At 38.9% G+C, this 15914-nt stretch overlaps 1 protein-coding gene and 2 long non-coding RNA genes across 4 annotated transcripts in view; 1 reads left to right on the forward strand and 2 right to left on the reverse strand.

The window, feature by feature from the left end:
• The window catches only part of LOC132213349 (uncharacterized), a 345325-nt gene that overhangs the window by 316291 nt on the left and 13120 nt on the right, over positions 1-15914 (reverse strand). The window lies entirely within an intron of this gene.
• The window catches only part of PNPT1 (polyribonucleotide nucleotidyltransferase 1), a 44342-nt gene that overhangs the window by 23054 nt on the left and 5374 nt on the right, over positions 1-15914 (forward strand). For both annotated transcript variants that reach the window (XM_059659786.1, XM_059659787.1), the window contains exons 14-23: positions 3718-3788; positions 6155-6191; positions 9015-9081; positions 9160-9249; positions 11917-11970; positions 14268-14374; positions 14814-14885; positions 14977-15040; positions 15234-15317; positions 15623-15706. In XM_059659786.1, coding sequence (XP_059515769.1) covers positions 3718-3788; positions 6155-6191; positions 9015-9081; positions 9160-9249; positions 11917-11970; positions 14268-14374; positions 14814-14885; positions 14977-15040; positions 15234-15317; positions 15623-15706 — 730 coding nt within the window. The remainder of the gene's footprint in view (positions 1-3717; positions 3789-6154; positions 6192-9014; positions 9082-9159; positions 9250-11916; positions 11971-14267; positions 14375-14813; positions 14886-14976; positions 15041-15233; positions 15318-15622; positions 15707-15914) is intronic.
• Positions 106-3850, reverse strand: LOC132213351 (uncharacterized). The gene is made up of 2 exons (XR_009447967.1): positions 3265-3850; positions 106-3074 (listed from the first exon to the last, which is right to left on the reverse strand). It is a non-coding gene; the product is annotated as an uncharacterized LOC132213351 (long non-coding RNA).

The following is a 15914-nucleotide window of genomic DNA, read 5'->3' on the forward strand; positions in this document are numbered from 1 at the left end:
CTGAATCAGGATTGCTTAATTAAATCTAATAGAGGTACATTATGTGAATGTTGTAAGTTTTTATCATTGGAATGTACTAATCAGATTAATATCTAATTTTTTAAAAATTTCTTAAAAGCTTTTTTGAGGTACATATAAATGAATCACTCATATTCCTTAGTTTATGGGATATTGTCTATTCAAGATCCTCAATTTATTTTCTCCATTTAGTATGTACCTCAGTCTATTCTTTTCCCTTACATAGGCACCCATTCTCTTGTATTTAACATGTATGTGTATCTGTTGTTTTGTGTATATTATGCTTTGTACCTCCTTTTTCTTCTATTAATCCCTAATTTAACTTTGCCAATCTAATGGGTATAAAGTGGTGTATCATTGTTTTCATTTGTGTTGCCCTAATTATGAGTGAGATATTCTATAATAATAAAAGCATAATATGCAAATTGACTGAACAACCAAACAGCAGAATGACCATCTGGATGACCATGCTATGACACGCACTGGTGCTAGGCCAGATTGGTCGGGAGGCCCCACCATCGCCCCACGAGTGCCCCGCAGAGGGAGGCCCAGGCCACCAGCCGGTAGGGCAATCAATCGGGGGGGCTCCGCGATCACCCCTAAGAGGGAGGCCCAGGCCACGCTCTACAGGGTGATCAATCAGAGGGCTCCGCGATCAATCGCCCTGCAGAGGGAGGCCCAGGCTACCCGGCCAGCGACGCTGGAGGAGGGCATAGCCGGGCTGACGGACATCCCCCAAAAACCCCCCTTTGCCGAGTGCACAAATTTCATGCACTTGGCCGCTAGTCTTTATATAATAGCCAGTCAATATGGTCACTGTATAAACCATACCCTGGGGGTTGTATACCTCTAGGACCCTATTTTCATATAGTGTCCCTGGAGCTGTGTGCAAAGTGGTAGCACTGGTTCAGGTTTGCTCTTTTTTGGTTTATCTGTTCATATTCTTTGGGCATTTTTTTTTCAGTATGGTTAACTGTCTTTTTTCTGCTATTTTTCAGTGATTTTTTAAGTGTTTCATATGTTACTCCTTTCAATAACCAGAATTTGTATGTATTATCTCCCTCTTTCTCATATGCCTTTTAACTTTGTTTGTGGTAGCCTACTATATGTCTACTACTGTATGTCTACAATGAACCTGAAATCTTTAGTTTTGATGTAATTAATCCTTCCCTGTTCAACTTTTGTTGTTTGTGTTTTTCAAGTCATATTTAGAAATTTCCTTCCTTACCCCAAAGTCACAAAAATATGCACTGACTTTCTTGTCTATTAATATTATAGTTTTAGCTTTCAAATTTAGACCATTAATCTATCTTGGAGTTTATTCCTGCACATGGTGCAAGGTGGAAACCTCCAGAATGAGCCAATTTTCCGAAACTGTTTTTTAGTATTTCATTTTTTCCCCATTGATTTGCAATGTCACCTTATTTTCAGAGTTTACAAATACATTTTGAAATATATTCTGCTCCATTTTTCTATGAGTTTCCTGGCCCATTTTCAAATTGTTTTAATTATTATCATCTTAGTATATCTTAATATATGAAAAGCAAATCCTTGTTTATTCTCCCCTCTCCTTCGATTATTATCTTAGGTATTATGTTACATTTGTGCCTTCGTTTGAATTTTACTATTATATCAAGTTCTGAAAAATATTTAGATTTAAATTTCACTGAATTTATGAATTCATTTGAGAAATGATATTTTTACAATTTAAATCACAGTCTTTACAATGAATATAGTCTACCTCACTTTTGAGTCAGGTTTTTTTTATGCCTCTTAATAAAGTTTTTTAAATAACTCCATTAGGATATTATACATACTTTTGCTAACCGTTCTGACACTCTCTGCCTTTAATTGGACTTAGTCCATTCATGTTCAGTTTAAGTAGTGATGTGATTGAACTTAGGTCTGTTATTTCATTATTAGTTTTGTTTGGCCCCTTTGTTTTTGTTTTTCTGTTCTTTCTGACTTCTTTTTGGATTAATCAGGGTGTTTTTTTTTAAATTTCATTTTAATTTGTCTATTTGCCTTTTAGCTATACCTCTGCATTTTTCAATGGTTACCATAGAGATTACAATATACAACTTTAACTTTTCAGTCTTTCTAGAGTTAATTTTGTACCACTTCACATAAAATGAGGAAGTTTGCAACAATTTAGGTCTATTTATCCCTTCTTCCATTCTTTATACTGTAGTTGGCTTATGAGCTACATCTACATGTTATAAACTCTACAAGGCTATGTTAAAACTTTTATTTCAGTCATGTATTTTAAAGAAGGTAAGAGGGAAAGATTTTTTTTCTATATATTGACCCATATATTTACCATTTCTAATACTTTTTATTTCTTCCTGAAGATCCATGTTTACAACTAGTCCTCTGTTAGTATTGTCCTGTGGGTTTTCTGACAATTCAAATAAATTTATTTGAAATGTCTTTATTTTGCATTTAAACACAAAGAATCTTTTTGCTGGATATAGATTTTGTGTTTTGGAGTGGTGGGTTTTTTTGGGGGGAGGGATTGTTTGTTTTGCACAAAAAAATGTTCCAGTGGAGTCTTCCCCTCCATTTTCAGCTGATAAAAAGTTGGGACTCATTCAAATCATTGTTCATTGTACGTTATTGTTTTCTTCATGGTGCTTTCAGGATATTGTCTTTGGTTTTCAGCAGTATGACTGTGAACAGTGTGGTTTTCTTTGTATTTATCCTAACAGTTTCCTGAGCTTGAACCTATAAATTTGTCTTTCATTTAACTTGAGAAATTTCAGCCATAATTTCTTCAAATATTTTTTGGTATCTCCCTCTCTTTTCTCTCCTTCTGGGATTGCAAGTACATCTGTTAGTCCTCTTGAAATTGTCCCACAGGTCCCTGAGACTATGTTCTCCCTCCACTCCTTCTATTCTTTAGATTGGGCAATTTCTATTAATCTGTCTTCTTGTTCACTGACTCTTGTTATCTCCTTTCATTTATGAGATAACATATTTTTCAGTTCTAGAATTTCCATTTGGGTTTTCTTTATGTCCTTGAATATAATAGCTATTAAAAGTCCTTGTCTGTTAATCTAACAGGGGTGGGCAAACTTTTTGACTCAAGGGCCACAATGGACCAGAGGGCCGGAACAAAAGCATGGATGGAGTGTTTGTGTGAACTAATATAAATTCAAAGTAAACATCATTACATAAAAGGGTACGGTCTTTTTTTTTTTTTTTTTTAGTTTTATTCATTTCAAACGCTGGCCGTAGTTTGCCCACGGCACATCTGAATTAGCTCAGGGTCAATCTCTATTCATTGTCTTTTTCTCTTGAGGATGGGTCCCATTTCCTATTTTTTTGTAGGTTGTATCCTGAATGTTTTGAATGATATATTGTAGAGTCTCTGGATTATGTTAAGTCCCATCAAAGAAGATTAATTTTTTTAATGCGATTTTATTGGCTGGACCTTCATTGAGGCTTTCTTTATGGTCAGGTTTTATGAATATTCCTTCCTTCTCCCATAGCACTTCTAGTACAATGCTTTACATATGTAGTCTATGTGATATTAGACCTTCGGGTTATTGATGATTATTGTATTAAGTACCATGTGTAGATTTGTATAGATTATACTTATCCCATTTCTTTAAGAGCTAAGTGGGTTCTTCAGATATTTCTCATTTTCATCTTTGCCATTAGTAAACTAAAGCCTGACAAATTTTGTTTCTTCTTTAGGTGTTTTGTACTGTCACATTTGATTCATTAGAATCCAGTATTAAGTCGGACCGAATTATGACAGCTATGAAGTAAGTTATGTTTTTAGGTTATGATGTCCCCATGTATAATTGAAGCTCGTGTGGTATATTATTATTCACAAGGGGCCCGGTGCACGAAATTCGTGCACTGGGTGTGTGTGGGGAGGGGAGTGTCCCTCAGCCCAGCCTGCCCCCTCTCACATACTGGGAGCCCTCAGGCGTTGACCTCGATCACCCTCTAATCGCAGGATCGGCCCCTTGCCCAGGCCTGATGCCTTCGCCAGAGGCGTAGACCCCCATCACCCTCCGATCGCCTGATCGGCCCCTTGCCCAGGCCTGACGCCTCCGCCAGAGGTGTCAGGCTTGGACAGGGGACCCCCATCTCCCCCTGATCACTGGCTCTGGCCCCCGCCCAGGCCTGAGGCCTCTGGCCCAGGAATCATGCCTGGGCAGGGGACCCCCATCTCCCTCTGATCGCTTGCTCCACCCCCCGCCCAAGCCTGACGCCTCTGACCCAGGCTTCAGGCCTGGGCAAGGGGACCATCATATCCCCCCAATCCCTGGCTCAGCCCCCCGCCCAGGCCTGATGCCTCGGCCAGAGGAGTTGACCCTCATCACCCTCCGATCACCAATCACCGGATCGGCCCCTTGACCAGGCCTGAGGCCTCTGGCAGAGGTGTCAGGCCTGGGCAGGGGACACCCAGCTCCCTGCGGTTGCAGGCTCCGCCCCTGCCCAGGCCTAATGCCTCTGGCCTAGGTGTCCGGCCCGGGCAGCGGGGACCCGCAGCTGCAGTGGCCCCGCGATCGTGGGCTCTGCTTTAGGCCCAGGCAAGGGACCCCTAGCTCCCGGGACTGCCAGCTTCGACCATGCCCAGCTCCCATCACTGGCTCCACCCCTACTTCCTGCTATCACTGGCCAGGGCGGAAAAGGCACCTGATTCTCCGATCATGGCTGGGGGGCAGGGCAAAGGCGGCCCCAGGGCCGCCTTTGCCCTGCCCCCCAGCTCTTAGCTCCCCCCTGGGTTTCTGATCACTGTCAGTGGCAGGGGGCTTCTTCCTGCTTTCCCTTTCGCCTCCCTGCATTGTGCCTACATATGCAAATTAACCGCCATCTTGTTGGCAGTTAACTGCCAATCATAGTTGGCAGTTAATTTGCATATAGCCCTGATTAGCCAATGAAAAGGGTATCGTCGTACGCCAATTACCATTTTTCTCTTTTATTAGATAGGATTATTACTTTTTAAGACCTGTACCTCTCTACTTTTTTCTATTTACATAATTGTAATTTCAAGGGACTTTTTATATTGTCTAACTCATTGGTCAAAACAAATATTGGTAAAGAATTTAATTCTTTAATATGGGTACATTTAGTTTATTCTCTGTCTCTAGAACCATTCCTCAGGACACATTTCCGAGTTAATCTTGAATGGATAGATTTTTCTGTTACGAAGAAGAGAGCAAGTAAAAAGCAGGAATCCAGTTGCTGAAATGAATCTGATGGCTGTTACTAAATGATAAAACCTTGTCTAATCCCAAGGCACATTTGAATTTGTGTTCAGAAATACTTGGCTCTCTTCTGTTCCTAAAACATCAGCAATAAAACCCTGTTGGCCAATTTCATATGATAAGAATCTATATTACAATACCCACTAGCATTACTGCATCAACGTCCTAGGACTCATGGCCACCATAGCTCTTTCTTTTCTCAGTGCCTAACAGGGTTGCTTCCCTTTCCCTGGTTAAGGGTTTTGAAAGACTATAGGACTGCCTCCCTCTTCCTACTGCCCAACTGATGAGGATAATCCCCTGTATCTTCATGATAGCATCACTAATTGTTTTTCATGTATCTAATAAAATTGACAGTGAAGCTGTTTGTATACGATTGGAATGTTCATCATAATCATAATCCTTTGGAAGAGCTCTTATACTTTGTATTATAAATTCTCATCTGGGTCAAAACTGGGTTGCCCTGCTCTTCTTCACACGGACTCTTTTTTTAAGGAGCCAACACAGCTTCAAACTCTGAAAAGATCTTTGCCTGTCAGATCTTCTGATTGCTCTCAGCTATATTATTTCAGTTACTGATCTTCAATTCACATTTGACTGGGAGAAAGATCCTTATACTTAACTAATGAGTTTATAACATTTATGATTCTCCCAATAGTTAATACTTTAAAAGATGGTTTTAGTATTCAAATCTGGATATTTAAGTGCAAAACTGTCTTCCTAAATCTGTGCAGAATTCAATCATTAGCCCCAGAAAAAATACTATCTCTGACATCCTTCTAATTCTCCTCGTTTTCAGTTTCAGACCAACTCTCTAATACCCAATTGTGTTGTTTTTTAAATCCCTTTTAATTGTTTATTGAAATAATTTTGTATCTGTATAATGGTTTGAATATGCTTTTTGTTTGTAGTGGAATAAAAGATAAAAATTTCATGCTGCACTATGAGGTAAGGTGAATTTTTTATTATTAAAATATTTTATGAAAAATGTTTAGGATACAGCAAAGTTGAAAGAATTTTACAATGACTATCTGTATACCCACTACCTAGGTTCTACCGTTTACATTTTACTATGCTAGTTTTATCATATATCTGTTAAGGTGGATTTGGGGACTTTTACTTTGTTGCATACAGAAGGGATTTAGAAAGATAAGTAGTAGCTTTCCAATCAGCAACTTCTGTTCTGAGTCATACATTAAAGTATAGTAGGCAATATTGTTTTAGTCAAGAAAAGTTGTATTTATTCACATGTGTCAAACAACAATCGGGCTTTTCAAATACAGTGGGGCCCTGACTTACGAGTATAATTCGTTCCGTGACGGAGCTCGTAACTCAGATTACTCGTATGTCAAATCAATTTTCACCATTACAATGACACGTGATGCTGGGCTGATGTTGTGGCATTCACTGTGACGTTTGCTGCGCCAACTAGTGGTGGGGTATCTGAAGCTGGCTCGTAACCCGAATTTTAGCTCGCAACTCAAAGCAAAAAATCCGCTGAGAGAGACGGCTCGTATCTCGAAAAACTCGTTAGTCGGGACACTCGTAAGTCAAGGCCCCACTATACCTCAACTGGCAAATTACCTTCTCTCTTATACTTCATTTATATGTTCATATTTTTACTCAGTTGATTAGCAGTCAAAGAACTGATGTATTTAATATTAAAGCACTTTATATGAAATTAGTACATCTAATTGAGTTTGTGATTGGCTTTATTCACAACTTATTGTAAAGGACCAGACATGACATATAATACTTTAATTTTATTATTTAAAGCATAGACACTGGAAGGCTATTGTAAAACAGCAAGTCACTTCACCTTTGAGTGACTGTTGTTGGCTTCCCCAAATCCCAATATCTCAATTTTAGTGAACCTATTATAATTAATAGAGAACATTTCATGTAATATGTGCTAGAAAATATCCATAAACCTGACTTTCACAAATCAGGTGTCCCTTATAAATGTCCTTTTGTGGATATACCCAAGTGCTATAGAAGCACATCCTCTATCATGAGCTAATAAAGAGCACATAGCAATCTTTTTTAAAAGGGCAGCTCTGAAATGTGTAGCTCTAACTGATAATTGGGAAAGAGGTAGGGTAGGGCGTAGGACAAAACTATGGGCTATGTTGTATCATCACATTTTTTTAAATAGTTTTATTGTAAAGTAAAATACAGGTAATGAAAACCATGTAAAACGACATATGGTTTAATGAGTTTTTATAAGGCAGGCACTCATGTAACTTCCACCCAAATCAGAAAATGGAATGTTACCATTCCACATTTTTCATCCCAGTCTCAACACCCTTTTTCCCCTAAAAGTAACTACTCTCCTGAGTTTTCTATAATCACTGCCTTGTGTTTTTAGTGTACATCCCTAGCTACTATAGTTTAGTATTGCACATTTTAAAATTTTGGTATTTCAAGTCTCTTTTAACCCAAAGATTTCTCCTTCATTACATTCATTTCTTTATAATCTGTCTGAGGCCTCAGAGCCATTTGAACTATAGAATTCACCAGTCAGGGTGGTGCAGCACTCATGGTGCAGTTCAGGATGTTCCTCTGTCCTCCTATCTCCTGCAAATTGACTGCTAAATCCAGAACTTAATCAGATTCCTTTAATTCATCACTCCTTAAAAATATTTTGTTTTGAAAAACTGGAATTCCAGATTTTTATGGTTAATTTCCCAATTTTTTAAATGATCACAACTAATTCATATCCCTTAAGACAACATAATCCTATATAATAAAAGAGTAATATGCAAATCGACCAAATGGCGGAACAACTGGTCGCTATGATGCGCACTGACCACCAGGGGGCAGATGCTCAATGCAGGAGCTGCCCCCTGGTGGTCAGTGTGCTCCCACACAGGGAGCTCCGCTCAGCCAGAAGCCGGGCTGACAGCTGGTGAGCGCAGCAATGATGGCGGGAGCCTCTCCCACCTCTGTAGCAGCGCTAAGGATATCTGACTGACGGCTTAGGCCTGCTCCCCATGAGCCGTCAGTTGGACGTCCCCCAATGGCTCCCAGACTGCGAAAGGGCGCAGGCCGGGCTAAGGGACTCCCCCACCCCACCCCCAAGTGCACAAATGTCATGCACTGGGCCTCTGATAATCAAATAAAAGTTTACAACCTCTGTCTAAAGTAAAACCCTTACTGGAAAAGATCTGTTTCCTCCAGTGTGAATTTTTTTTTTTAATCTGGCCTTGTTTTGGGGTGTTTTTTTTGGTCTTATTATAAAAATATATTTTGCCCTGACCATTGTGGCTTAGTTGGTTGGAGTATTTTCTGATAGACCAAGTGGTCACATGTTCAGTTTCTGCTCAGGGCACATACCTAAGTTGCAGTCAGATCCCAGCTGGGCTAGTATGGGAGGGAGGCAACGTTTATTTCTCTTACAGCAGTGTTTCTTTTCTCTTTCCTCTCTCCCTCTTCCTTCCTCTCTATAAAAATAATAAGAAAACATATTCTCAGGTGAAAAAATATATACTTGTTAATAATTTAAAAATTATAGAAATTTATGGCATAAATTTCTATAACTATTCACTTCCCACCTGATTCACAATACACTAGAAATACCTGCTTTTAGCAATATAGTGTATATATGGATGTCCAGACATTTTCTCTGTGTGTGTATGTATCTATATTCTTTTTTTATTTTAACAAATTGGAATTCTACAGTTTTGTAACTTGTTTTATTATTTTGGTAATATATCTTGGATATTTTTCCATGTCAGTCATATATGTATGTGGGTTTGTTTTGTTTTTAAGTTTCCTCCTTATGCAACAAATGAAATTGGCAAAGTCACTGGTGTAAATAGAAGAGAACTTGGGCACGGTGAGTACAAATTTGTAAACTTATATGGTATTCTTACAGAGACATTTTTTTTGCTCATTATTTTTTATTCTAATTTAGGTGCTCTTGCTGAGAAAGCTCTGTATCCTGTTATTCCCAAAGATTTTCCTTTCACCATAAGAGTCACATCTGAAGTCCTGGAGTCAAATGGTATGACATTTAAATATATTTTTCCTAGTCAAAAAGATCAGATTCCCTGTTATATTCTTTTTTTAAAATATATTTTTTATTGATTTCAGAGAGGGAGGGAGGAGAGAGAGAGAAACATCAATGATGAGAAAGAATTATCAACTGGCTGCCTCCTACACGCCCCCTACTGGGGATTGAGCTCTGACCCCAAGCATGCCCTTGACTGGAATTGAACCCAAGACCTTTCAGTCCACAGGTTGATGCTCTATCCACTGAGCCAAACCAGCTAGGGCACCCTTGTTATATTCTTAACTTTTCAGAACTAATATTACATTGTTTATTACTACAGTATGTTTAGTTAATCATAGACTTGACTGTATCTGTTCTATCTAATTAGATGTTTTGAAAACAATGTTAAAACAAATATTTCTCTTTATCTGTTATTAGAGGCCAGGTGCACGAAATTCATGTACTTGGGGTGGGGAGGTCCCTCAGCCCAGTCTGCGCCCTCTTGTAGTCTGGGATCCCTCGCTCCTTACCGCCTGCCTGCTCACTGCTCCTTACCATTAGGCTTGCTGCTCCTTAGCGCTACCAAGGAGGCGGGAGAGGCTCCCGCCACCACTGCTGCACTCGCCAGCCATGAGCCCAGCTTCTGGCTGAGTGGCGCTCCCCCTGTGGGAGTGCATTGACCATCGGGGGCAGCTCTTGCATTGAGCGTCTGCCCCCAGGTGGTCAGTGCATGTCATAGCGATCAGTCGTTCCACTGTTCGGTCAATTTGCATATTAGGTTTTTAATAAAAAGCTAATATGCAAATCAACCGAACGGTGGAACAACCAAACTGGTCACTATGACGTGTGCTGACATCAGGGGGCGTGCACAGAACATGGTGGGTGTTGGCCACGGTGGGATGGTGGAGCAGGTGACGGGGACACCAGACCAAGGTGGGGCGCCAGTTACTGCCATCGGGGTGAGCCTTTGGTGGTTACTGAAAATTCTTTGCTCCCGTGGGCTGTGATCCTGCCCGGCGCTTGCACCTGCTGCTGGCGCCGGCCCTGCTCACACCCTCTGCCAGCGCCGTAGCCACCGCTCACACCCACTGCCAGCATCCGGCACTGTCCCCAATCACTCAGTGCTGTCAGCTGTGCAAGCAGTGGCTGCCAGCCCCAATCACCCCTCAGACTTCTCCACCTCCCCCTGCTCCTGAGGGGAGATCAATCGGGGCTGACAGCCGCCTCTCGTACCCACTGCCGGCAACAGCCCCGCTCACACCCACTGCCAGCACCGGCCCCGCTCACAACCGCAGTCGCTGCCTGGTGCCGGTTCCAATCGCTTGGCGCCATCAGCGGGTGTGAGCAGTGGCTGCTGGCCTTGATTGCCCCTGAGGGCTTCGCCACCTCCCCCAGCTCCTGGGGTGATGGGGCAGCAGCTGCCACTCACAGCCGCTGATGGCACAGCTCCACTTGCACCCGCTGCTGGCACCGGCCCCAATAGCTGTGCGCCTTCAGCGGGTGTGAGCAGGGCAGGTGCCGTCAACGTGTGGGAAGGGCAGGAGGAGCGGGAGCGGGACTGTTGGCAGACTGGAGCGGAGGCTGCGGTGGGAGGGGCCAGGCCAGGGGCGTGGAGGATGGACCAAGACCCACCCCTATGCCTACCACAGCCTCACAGTCCACAGTTCCTTTCAAGGTGCACAAATTCGTGCATGGGCCCCTAGGATAGGATAAGAAATCCAGTTTGGGTTGTTTCTTTATTTTCACGAACCACAGAGCAAGGGCCAAAATTGAGTGATCCATTAGGCAAGGGGCACAGATATAAGTAGATCCCCCAGAGAGAGGCTAGGTCAGTGATGGCGAACCTATGACACAAGTGTCAGAGGTGACACACAAACTCATTTTTTTGGTTGATTTTTCTTTGTTAAATGGCATTTAAATATATAAAATAAATATCAAAAATATAAGTCTTTATTTTACTATGGTTGCAAATATCAAAAAACTTCTATATATGACACAGCACCAGAGTTAAGTTAGGGTTTTTCAAAATGCTGCCACACCGAGCTCAAAAGGTTCACCATCACTGGGCTAGGTTAAAAGGTCAAATTTAAATTTTTAAAAAAATCAGTCCATAGGTCAAGGCAAGGTAAGTCATTAAAGGTAAAAAGGGTACAGAATTCTCAAAGATGTAGCAGACATAGATCAAGTGGTCATAGATTTTTTTTTTTTTTTAAGCAAAATAAAGCAAGCTCAGAATTTAAACTAGAGACTGTTTTTTACTGGGTGTGGTTAGGCTCCTGCTTATGGTCCAGTGGGAGAGCAAAGCCCTGTATCTTTAACTACTTCTGACTAAGCAACAAAAGAGGCATGCTAGTGGTTCTGGGAGGATTCTTAAAATCAGAATCGCTAGCACTGCTCTCTGATGATAAAAATTTTCAATTTCTTTGCTCTTCATTGATGGACTGAATTTACTTCAATTTAAATTTAGTAGCCACATACAGCTAACAGCTATCATATATGCATTTTTATAGTTCATGATTTAAGAGAGCTTGCCTTAAGTGCTTTTAAAAAGATGAAAAGATTATTAAATTTTGTATTATAATTGAGTATTTATAAGGAAATAACCAGTACCAATAATTTTGTGTACATATGTATTTTTTAAATCAGTATATTATAAAGCAAATATTTTTCTTTTTGTAGGATCATCTTCTATGGCATCTGCATGTTGTGGAAGTTTAGCATTAATGGATGCAGGTAAAAGAATTATATCTCAAAACTTCTAATGCTTTATTATACAGTACTTGGTTAGTATAAAATATAAGATTTCTTTCAAATTGAATATTTATTAGTAAGACTTAGAGAAGTCATATTACAACTTACCAAACCAGGCCAGAAGCAAAGTAGTCACAAATATCTGCTGGCATTCCTATTTTTTTGGCTAAAAGCAATACACTGAAATTGTTTACTTGCCCTTGGTGACCCAGTAAGCTTTCTCACCTTCCAAAAGGTGGAGAGCTCCACCTTTCACTAAAGTTGATTCCAGTAGTAGGACTGATAAGGGAAAATAACCATGTAATCATCCAGCCACTTTGTATAAGTTATGAGAAGAACAGTGCCACTCATAGAGTGTACACATAATTTTAAGAAGGAAGACTACAAGTGGTTAAATATAATCTTTGAGTCTGAAACACTAAAAGGGAAAGAGTCAAAAACTGAAGAGTTTCTAATAACAATTATTGCCAAATAGTCACTAATGATACTATTCAAGAAAGAAAAGGGAATCTAAAGTCACTCAAGAGGCCACACAAGGAGTTCCCCTATAAGTTTACACATTTACAGTACAAGTATGAAAGATAGGACAACCTATCGAAGGACAAAATAAAAGAATGGTGTGAATATATAACATTATCTAGGGAGATTAAAATTTAAGCCAGAGGGAAAAAAGCTAAAAGCAATTAAAGGTTTTTTTCTAGTTGTGTTCCATGGAAGGGAAACAATCTGATATTTAAGGTAACTAGTAGAATACTATTCCTATTTTCACCTTCAGGCATTCATTCAACACATCTTTATTGTATGCCACCCTTGTACCAAGCACTGATCTTAGTAGGACACAAAACAACGTCCCTGTCCTTGTGGAGCTTGCATTCATCAGTCTTCTAATCTCAGTTTGGAAAACACAGAACAAATTTTGAAAAAGGTGAACTGAAAAGAGATTATAAGAGCTTTCAACTGTTTTAAATGAATTCAGATCTTTTGATTTAGACAAAAATCCATCCCAAGTATGACGAGTACTTCAAGATGAGATAACTGAAGTGTTTGAGAAATCACAGAGTCTAGTTAGTATACCAAAGACACAAAAAGTTCTTACTTCTGAAAGCAAAGAAAGGTATTTTCTATAAAGTATAACTCAGTGAACCTGAAAGTGACCCTCAGCAAGACTCTTAGGTACACTATAAAAAGAATGGTTTATAAGGATTTTGTAAGGGACGAGGGCTGTGGAGAGTAGGAACCAGAGAAAGTCAAAATAAGTCATGCCATAGTAAACTAATATTTTGTTTTCAAAAATATTACTAGATTTGGAGTGAGGAGGGAGGGTACTGCTTATGCATTATATCTAAAGTTCAGCCTTTATGATATAAGATCTTTGTATAAATAATGCAGAAATTGAAACTGGATGCTAGGTGCACATTTCATAACTGGTTGAAGGATGAGCAAAGGGGATTTGTTAATCTGATGGGTCAGTAGGAGAAGGGTCTCAAGTGTAATACTTCAGGATGTGTCATCCTAAACCTTGTTCTTTTCACCATCTTTGTTCATGAGTTGACTAAGAACACAGGCCTACCAATAAAAAGGATACTGATAGAAACCAATGAATGCATAAGTAAATGGAACAATAAATTGAAGTCTGTCTCTCCTTCCCTCCTCCCCCCTCTAAAATCAATCAACAAATAAAAGAGTTAAGATTACTATTATTAGAGAGAGCTTTGTGCTAAAAAAGAATTATTACTTGTTAGAATTGTTTTTAAGGGGCTTTTATTGTATGTTTAAGAAAAATGAGGTAGTTAGATAACTTATTAAGATCTTTCCACCCAGTGTGACTCAATTGGTTGAAAGATTGCTGGTTTGATTCCTGGTCAGGGCACATGCCCAGGTTTCAGGCTCAATCCCTGGTAGGGGGTGGGGGGGACATGCAGGAGGCAGCCAATCATATTTAACTCTCACATAAATGTTTCTCTGTCTCTCCCTCCTTCTCCCTTCCTCTCTCTCTCAAAAATCAATTTGAAAATCTTAAAAAAAAAAAAAAAAAGGAAGGCGGGGGGCGGGGTCTGTAACCAGAACCCAGAAGGAGTCAAATACCAAAGGACACAGCCAGGTAGGGTGACCTCCCAAGGAGGGAAATCTTTTTTTAAAAAAGACCTTTCCAAATTAGTTTCGGTGACTGTCAATTTAGAATACCATCCACTTACATTAAAATAAATGTCAACAGAATGATAAATGTATGTGTTAGGCTGATGTATCTATCACACAGAAGTTCTTTCTCTAAATTACAGGGGTTCCTATTTCATCTGCTGTTGCGGGTGTGGCAGTAGGATTGGTGACCAAAAACAATCCTGATAAGGATGAAATAGAAGATTATCGTTTGCTAACAGATATTCTGGCAAGTATATTCACATTTTCCAATACTTAATGGTAAAAATTATACATACTTTACAAGCATCTTTGCTTAAAAGAATGCTAGGACTCAAGAAATAGAAGTCCTTGTTCTTGATTTCCTCCTCTACATTTTCTCCTTGTTTTTTATAGGATGTGAGTTAAAAATATATGTTACATATAAATATCCATAGTTTAGCTCACGTTAGGATAATCATAAACTAATCCTTATGCTTTTAGGGAAAAACATGACCTAAATTGGTGATTTTTCAGATGAAATATTTGTAACTTAAAAGTCACAAATTGGAAGCAGTTAAAATATGTGTGTCATCTTAGAGGACACAGTTTACTATAGCTAAAGCTATTTTTTAAAATTTCTCTACAATGACAATGAGTGAATTTTGTTTGTATTTAAAACTAAATCATAATTTCTTAAATTCCTTAAGGGAATTGAAGATTACAATGGTGACATGGATTTCAAAATAGCCGGTACTAATAAGGGAATAACTGCATTACAGGTATTTTTTTAAACCGATTTTGTTTCATTTTTATAATATTTAATTATGTCGTGAATCAGTATTTATATAATATTTGGCTTTTCCTTATTAGGCTGATATTAAATTACCCGGAATACCATTAAAAATTGTAATGGAGGCCATTCAACAAGCCTCAGGTAAGCCAAGCCAGTGTGCCTCATTCTTCTTTCATCATTATCTACTTTGTTAATGGAACTCTAATTCCCAGTAGGCTTATTATTAAGCTAAAAAATTTGAATTTTATGCCATAAAAACTAAGACAACTGTTGCTATAACTTATCATATTTAGTGTGTAGTTATTATTTTTATTATGTTTTTAATCTCTCCTAGTGGCAAAGAAGGAGATACTACAGATTATGAACAAAGTTATTTCAAAGCCTCGGGCATCTAGAAAAGAAAATGGACCTGTTATAGGTAATAAAATTATTACTGATTTCATAAGATAAATGTTAATATATAAAAGTATATTATTATTTTTCAATATTTGTAACTCCATACATAAAATAAATCTATTTTAAAACTTTTATGATTTAAATGCTTTAAATTTGGGGGAATAGTGATATTAGAACTTTCAGTAATTTTAATCAGTAGCAAATTGTTTTCTATTTCATACTGAAATATTTTTACATGTATCTAGGCCAAAAAACTCTTAAGTAACCAGGACATGTTTTAGATTCATATATGTTTTTATTTATATTTTTGTCTATACTACATTTCAGAAACTGTTCAGGTTCCATTATCAAAACGAGCAAAATTTGTTGGACCAGGTGGATATAATTTAAAAAAACTTCAGGCTGAAACAGGTAAGTGTTATATGAAGTTTGGGTTTTTTATGTAATGCTAGGCCATGTAAGTTTGTCACTTCATTTCTATTGCGTTGCTCTAAAAATATGTGTTTGGTAAATGAGAGGAAGACCGAAAGAAAAGAATATAACATAGATATGGCTTTACTGTAAGTTTTCTATATGCCTATTAATAAATTAGCAAATGATCATCCTTAACTGTCTTCAA

The sequence above is a fragment of the Myotis daubentonii genome, chromosome 12 (genome assembly GCF_963259705.1).
Source record: "Myotis daubentonii chromosome 12, mMyoDau2.1, whole genome shotgun sequence".
Taxonomy (NCBI): Eukaryota; Metazoa; Chordata; class Mammalia; order Chiroptera; family Vespertilionidae; genus Myotis; species Myotis daubentonii.